Source organism: Chroicocephalus ridibundus, chromosome 8 (genome assembly GCF_963924245.1).
Source record: "Chroicocephalus ridibundus chromosome 8, bChrRid1.1, whole genome shotgun sequence".
Lineage (NCBI taxonomy): Eukaryota > Metazoa > Chordata > Aves > Charadriiformes > Laridae > Chroicocephalus > Chroicocephalus ridibundus.
Genome location: NC_086291.1, coordinates 40225052 through 40232525, shown reverse-complemented (window position 1 = coordinate 40232525; position 7474 = coordinate 40225052). Strand labels below are relative to the sequence as shown.

At 61.7% G+C, this 7474-nt stretch overlaps 1 protein-coding gene across 1 annotated transcript; it reads left to right on the top strand.

The window, feature by feature from the left end:
* Positions 1-4330: 4330 nt before the first annotated feature.
* ANTKMT (adenine nucleotide translocase lysine methyltransferase) lies at positions 4331-7358 on the top strand. The gene is made up of 5 exons (XM_063345006.1): positions 4331-4521; positions 4611-4715; positions 5496-5636; positions 6209-6259; positions 6861-7358. Exons 1-5 carry the CDS (start codon positions 4333-4335, stop codon positions 7047-7049), a joined length of 675 nt encoding a protein of 224 aa, XP_063201076.1. The 5' UTR covers positions 4331-4332; the 3' UTR covers positions 7050-7358.
* Positions 7359-7474: the final 116 nt, after the last annotated feature.

Here is a 7474-nt window from a genome sequence, read left to right as displayed (position 1 = left end):
CCAGCCCCGGCCAAGTCTCGGGGGGGCCCAGCGAGGAGGGCTCAGCCCTGCCTGGGAATCGCTTCGTTAATTAATTTGCTCTGCGGCATCACAGGGGGCCTTGGGCTGCCCTCAAGGAGCAGCGCGTCCCCATGGCCCATCCTCCTCCTCCTTCTCCTCCCTCTCCGTCTCCTCCTCCTCCTCCTCTCTTCTCTCCTTCTCCTTCTTCTCTCTCTTCTCCTTCTCCTTCTCCTTCTCCCTCCTCTCCTTCTCCTCCTCCTCCTCTCCTCTCCTCCTCCTCCTCTCCTTCTTGTCCTCCTCCTCCTTCTCCTCGTCTCCTCCTCCTCTCCTCCTCCTCCTCTTCTCCTTCTCTCCTCCTCCTCCTTCTCCTCCTCTCTTCTCCTCACCTTCCTCCTCCTCCTCCTCCTCCTTCTCCTTCCTCCTCCTCCTCCTCCTCCTCCACAAAAAGTCCCCCCCCAGGGCCCCCCCTTTCTCCCCTCCCAGCTCCTATTTCCCCCGATTTTCTGCCGGCTCTCAGCGTTAACCCTCCCCACCTGCCAGCGAGCAGCAGAAAATCGGCGGAATCCCCGTGGCACGCCGCCGCGCCGCGCCGGGCGGGGAGGGGGAACAGCCCCCGCCGGGACGGAGGGGCCGCGGCGGGGTGCGGGGGCTGCTCCTCCTCCTCCCCGGGGAGCCCCGCCGCCGCTCGGGGGGGGCGGGTGTGCCCGACGGGGGTGCGGTTGTCTGCACGCCTTGGGCTGAGGGTAGAGCACGCGTGTGCGTGTGTGCGCGTGAGTGCATGCGTGTGTGCATGCGTGTGTTGTGTATGTGTGTGCGCATCTGCGTGTGTGTGCATGTCTGTGTGTGCGCGTCTGCACCTGCGTGGGCATGTGTGCGTGTCTGTGCGTGCATCCGCATGTACGTGTGTGTGTGCATCAGCGTGTGTGTGCGTGCATCTGCGTGTTTGTGTGCATGCGTGTGTGTGTGCATGTGCGTGCGCATCTGCGTGTGTGTGTGCATCTCTGTGTGTGCACATCTGCACCTGTGTGTGCGTGCATGTGTGCGTGTCTGTGTGTGCATCCACATGTACGTGTGTGTGTGCATCAGCGTGTGTGTGCATGCATCTGCGTGTGTGCATGTGTGTGCACATCTGCGTGTGTGTGTGCATGTCTGTGTGTGCACACCTGCACCTGTGTGTGTATGTGTGCGTGTGTGCGTGTCTGTGCGTGCATCTGCATGTACGTGTGTGCGTGCATCAGCGTGTGTGCGCATGCATCTGCATGCGTGTGTGCGTGCATGTGTGTGCGCATCTGCGTGTGTGTGTGCGTGTCTGTGTGCGCACATCTGCACCTCTGTGTGCGTGCGTGCATGTGTGCATGTCTGTGTGTGCATGTCTGCACCTGGGTGTGTGTGCATGTGTGCATGTCTGTGTGTGCATGTCTGTATGTGTGCATGCGTGTGTGTGCATGTGTGTATGTGTGTGTGCATGCATGTGCATGTGTGCACATGTGTGTGTTTGCATGTGCGTATCTGCGTGTGTGCATGTGCATGCATGCATGTGTGTGCATGTATGTTTGTGCACGTCTGCGCGTGTGTGTGCATCTGCGTGTCTGTGCGTGCCCATGTGTGTGCATCTGTGTGTGCATGTGTGTGTCCATCTGCATGTGTGTGCATGCGTGTGTGTGTACGTCTGCATGTGTGTGCACGCGTGTGCATGTGTATGTGCATCTGAATGTGTGCGTATCTGCATGGGTGTGTTTGTGCATGCACCTGTGTGTGTGTGCTTGTGTGTGCATATCTGCATGTGTGTGTGTGCATCTGTGTCCATGTGCGTGCATGTGTGTGCATGTCTGTGCATGCATTTGCATGTGTATGTATGTGCATGCGTGTGCACGCATGTACGTGTGCATGTGCATCCTCTTTCTGAGGGCGGAATACTTGTTTCCCCACAAATAAGCGCGAGATCGGAGCAGAAACACGTGCTCGCCTTTGGCAGCTCCTGACTTGGCTGCTGCCTGCTTTGGGAAAGGGGGTCTCCGGGCGGGACGGTGCCGGGGGCCGCCCCCCCGGGGCCAGGGATGTGGGACCCCCCCACCTCCCTGCTCCCCTGCACCCGCAGCCGGTCCCAGGCTGGGGCTGCCCAGAGGGTTTCCTCCTCAGCCCATCACACAGGGGTGACGTCCCCATGGCGCGGGTGCTACTGGCCATCGCAGGGACCCCCCAGGGCCATCCCCACGCTCTCAGGGGACCCCCGATACGGCGCTGGGGGGGGGGGACAGACGGACCCCACAAATATTGACCCAAGGCGGGGGACCAGGGGAGGGGGGGCGATGGCCATGAAATGCCGCGTGGCCCTTTGTGCGCCCGCTGCCCTCATTGAGCCCGGATTGTTCCCCAGGCTGGGGCTGTTTGGTGTTTCGGGGGGGGTGTGTTATTAATTGCGGGTGGGCAGGGGCTGTGGGGGCCTCTTTGCCCCCCCCCTTCCGTCCCGTTCCCCCCCGCTCCCGCTTCCCACAGCCTGGAATTTTCCCACAACCTCCGCTCCCTCGCAGCAGGAAACCCCCAGCCCGAACGGCCGCGGCACGTACAGCCCCCAACAACAGCCGCACACAGCCCTGCACAGCCCCCAACAACCGCACACAGCCCCCCAACAACCGCACACAGCCCTGCACAGTCCCCAACAACCGCACACAGCCCCCCAACAACCGCACACAGCCCTGCACAGCCCCCAACAACCGCACACAGCCCCCCAACAACTGCACACAGCCCTGCACAGTCCCCAACAACCGCAAACAACCGCACCCAAGTGTGAACAACTGTGCACAGCCCTGCACAAGCGCACACAACCCTGCACAGCTGCGCACAACTGCACACCAGTGCAAACAACCGTGCACAGCCCCACACAGCTGCACACAACCACACACAGCCCCGCACAACCGCATACAGCCCCACACAACCGCACACAGCCCCACACCCAGCCCCACACAACCGCACACAGCCCCACACAACCATACACCACCCCACACAGCCCCACACAACCATACACAGCCCCACACAACCGCACACAGCCCCACACAGCCACACACCCAGCCCCACACAACCGCACACAGCCCCACACAACCATACACAACTGCACACAGCCCCACACAACCATACACCACCCCACACAACCGCACACAGCCACACACCCAGCTCCACACAACCACACACCACCCCACACAGCCCCACACAACCGCACACAGCCCCACACAGCCACACACCCAGCCCCACACAACCGCACACAGCCCCACACAACCATACACAACTGCACACAGCCCCACACAACCATACACCACCCCACACAACCGCACACAGCCACACACCCAGCTCCACACAACCACACACCACCCCACACAGCCCCACACAACCGCACACAGCCCCAACCATATACAACCGCACACAACCACACACACAGCCCCACACAACCATACACAATCCCACACAGCCCCCAACAACCTCACACAGCCCCACACAACCATACACCACCCCACACAGCCCCACACAACCATACACAGCCCCACACAGCCCCACACAACCGCACACAACCGCACACCCAGCCCCACACGACCATACACCACCCCACACAGCCCCACACAACCGCACACAGCCACACGCCCAGCCCCACACAATCGCCCACAGCCCCACACAACCATACACAACTGCACACAGCCCCACACAACGATACACAACCCCACACAGCCCCACACAACCATACACAGCCCCACACAACCATATACAACCGCACACAACCACACACACACCCCCACACAACCATACACAATCCCACACGGCCCCCAACAACCTCACACAGCCCAGCACAACCATACACAGCCCCACACAACCGCACACAACTGCACACAACTGCACCCAGCCCCACACAATACACAGCCCCACATAACCATACACCACCTCACAGAGCCCCACACAACCACACACAGCCCCACACAACCACACAGCCCCACACGGCCCCACACAATGGCACACAACGGCACACAACTATACACAATCCCACGCAGCCCCACACAACCATACACAACCGCACACAGCCCCACACAACCGCACAGCCCCGCACAACCACACACAACCACACACAGCCCCACACAGCCCCGCTCACAGCCCCGCACAACCCCCAGCAGCCCGTCCCACACCCCCCGGCCCCGCACACCCAGCCCCGGGGAGGGGGGGAGCAGCCCCGACCCCCCCGTTCCACGCCGCCCCCCCGCCCCGCCGCGGTCCCCCCCGAGCCCCGCCCCCTCCGCCGTTGCCCGCAGCCCCGGGGCCGGTCCCGGCGCTGGGCGGGGCGGAGGGCGGGCGATGGGGCCACCCCTTCCGGCAGCCATGGAGCCGGAGGAGCCGGGGGAAGCGGGCTGGGGGCGGCCAGGGGGGGGCCAGCTGGGTGGCCGGGGGCTGCTGGAGCTGGCGGTGGCCAGCGGGGTGGCCGCTTGGGCCACCTGGGCCGTCCTGCTGGCGCCCGGCTTCCGGCGGGTCCCCCTGCGGCTCCAGGTACAGCCGCTGCCCCCAGACCCCCCAACACCGCGGGGACCTCCACCCCCCCGTTCCCTGACCGCCCCCCCCCCCCCACTGTCCCCCAGGTACCCTACCAGCCTTCCGGCCCCCAGCAAGTGGCGAACGCCCTGGCCCTGCTGCGGGGACGCGCGGGGAAGACGGTGGACCTGGGATCGGGAGATGGACGGCTTGTAAGGGCGGGCAAGGGGGGGGTGGGGTGCTGGGGGGGCTCGGGGCTGCCCCTGGGGTGCAAAGGGCAGGGAGGGGGGCTATGCTCACCAGGAGGGCAGCTGGGAGCTCCCCAGCCTGGCTTCTGGCTGTGGTTCTGGGTGGTCCTCCTGGCTTTGGTCTTGGACCATCCTAGGTGGTCCTAGGCAGCCCTAGATGGCCCTGCACAGCCCTAGATAGCCCTATAGATACCCCTAGATGATCCTAGACAGGCCTAGGTGGCCCTATAGACAGCCCTAGGTGGTCCTATAGACGGGCCTAGATTGTTCTAGGAGGCCCTAGACGGCCCTATAGACTGTCTTAGACAGTCTTCGAGAACCCTAGATGGTCCTACAGAGCGCTAGATGTCTTTATAGACAGTCCTAGAGAGCCCTAGATGGTCCTACACAGCCCTAGATATCCCTATAGACAGCCCTAGATGGCCCTAGACAGCCCTAGATGGCCCTATAGACAACTTTAGGTGGCCCTAGGTAGCCCTAGATGGCCCTATAGACGAGCCTAGATGGTCCTAGACAGCCCTAGATGGTCTTAGAAGGCATCGCATGCAGTGAGCAGGGTGGGAACGACAACTCTAGGAGAAAAGAGCCTTTGCAGCTGGAAGGTGCCAAGGACCGGGGTCACCCTGCCCATGAGCCAGCAGGCGGGAGCGAGTGGAGCAGGGCAACAGCCCCTGCCCCCCAAGATTGCCCCCCAGACGCGACGCCGAGGTTCATTTTAGCTGCAACTCTTCTCTCTCTCTCCAGGTGGTAGAGGCTTATAAGCAAGGTCTCAGACCAGCCGTTGGCTATGAGCTCAATCCCTGGCTGCTGTGTCTCTCCAACTACCGGGCCTGGAAGGCTGGGTACCACGGGAAGGTTTCCTTCCTGAAGAAAGATCTGTGGAAGGTAACAGCATCCCAAGGGTCTGGCTGTGCTCAGTGCTGGCCAGAGCTAGGGCAGGACAAGGGTTTGGTCCACACCTCCGGACAGGCTTTGCCGAGGGTTGCTTGCTCCTTCCCCAAGCCACGCTGCTCCCAGGAAGTGGAAAAACCATCCTCTTTTCCAGGGGAACACCATCTTGGGCAGCCCGTGGCTGGCTGCTGGTTGTGTAGGCATCAGCGCTCCTTCTTAGAGCGGCTTTGAGAAGAGGTCTGAGGTGCCGGTGACACACGGTGACCTTCAGAGACGTGCTGCTAAAGCTGGCATCAGGTACCCGCAGCCTGACCGGAGAAATACCAGCAGGGAACGTGGTTCTGGGACGATGCTGGAGGCAGATGTTTTCCAAGAGGCGCTGCTTTCACCCCCAGCTCCCCGGTCACACCAGCACATCCCCGTCCCACACGTTGTGGGGCATCTTTGCTTCTTCCGAGGCTGAGAAGATCGCCCGCAAGCCGTTGGGCCACCCGAACAGTCCCCTCCCTGCTCCCCCCGCCCCGGGCCTGGTGCTTCTTTCATTTGCCTTTTCCTTCTCTTTTAAGGTGAATCTTTCCGATTGCTACAATGTGATCGTGTTCCTGGCCCCCAGCGTGGTAAGTGGGTCCCTCCCGCCCTGACTTCTTCTGAGCGAGCTCGAGGGAGGGCTTTTGTAGAAAAGACAGAGGATTTGGGACAGCGGCAAAGACTCTTTAAAAAAATAAGGCCAAGCAGACATTGCTGTGAGGTGGTGCTCAGCACCACTCAAATTTAGTGAGTCGTTTAGGTTGGAAAAGATGCTTAAAACCAAGCCCAGCCGTAAAACTAACACTGCCAAGCCCACCACTGACCCGCGTCCCTCAGCGCCACGTCTGCCCATCTTTTAAACCCCTCCAGGGATGGTGACTCCACCACGTCCCTGGGCAGCTGGTTGTGATGCGCGACAACCCTTTCGGGGATGAAATTTTTTCCTAGTATCCATCCTAAACCTCCCCTGGCGCAACTTGAGGCCGTTTCCTCTCGTCCTGTCGCTGGTTATTTGGCCCTAATCCTGACCATGCACAGGGCTGGTAGCAGCCCTGCGTTTCGGAAGGGTCTTGGGGACCCCCGCAGCCGTGCCCGGAAGCTGCCCCGCGGTCCCTGGTGGCACTGCCATGCTACGTGACTTTCCTACGGCCGCCTGGCCGTGGCTGCCTCTCTCTCTCTCTCCCTCCCCAGAAACCTCCCCTAGCCGCTAAGCTCCTCGCGGAACTCCCCGATGAAGCCCGGGTGGTGGCTGGACGCTTCCCTTTCCCCTCCTGGACCCCCAGCAGCACCCTCGGGCAGGGGCTGGAGCAGGTCTGGGCCTATGACATGAAGGAGGTGCGGCGAGCGGCGCGGAGCGGCGTGGGGGGAAGCCCTGTCTAACGGCAGCCTGGTTAAAGCCGGCATTAAGGGTGGGCGTTGGTAGGGCTCAGAGCCTCTCCAGCCCTTGAGAAGGCTGCGCGGCCAGGCTTTTTCCCCGGAGACTCGCAGGGTGGTGGCCCCTCCTTGTCTTCCAAAGACGAGGGGACAAGACAAGTTTTGGGGGACGCAAAGGAGGGGAAAATCAGACCTAGAAATCCTGGAATTCTCACGGGGTCGAAGGGCTCAATCGCCAGTGCCTCTTTCTGTACGTTTGCTACTTTATTTCTAGTTAATTTTTCAAAATAAACGTTTGGACGGTTCTGCCCTTGAGACTTTTGCTTTGCCTTGGAGCCGCAGGGGGCTCCTGGAGCCAGAGCAGCCGCCGTTCCCGGCCTCAGGCTTTGCTCCGCCATCCCTTTGAAGGCGGCTCGGGAGGACGTTTGTCC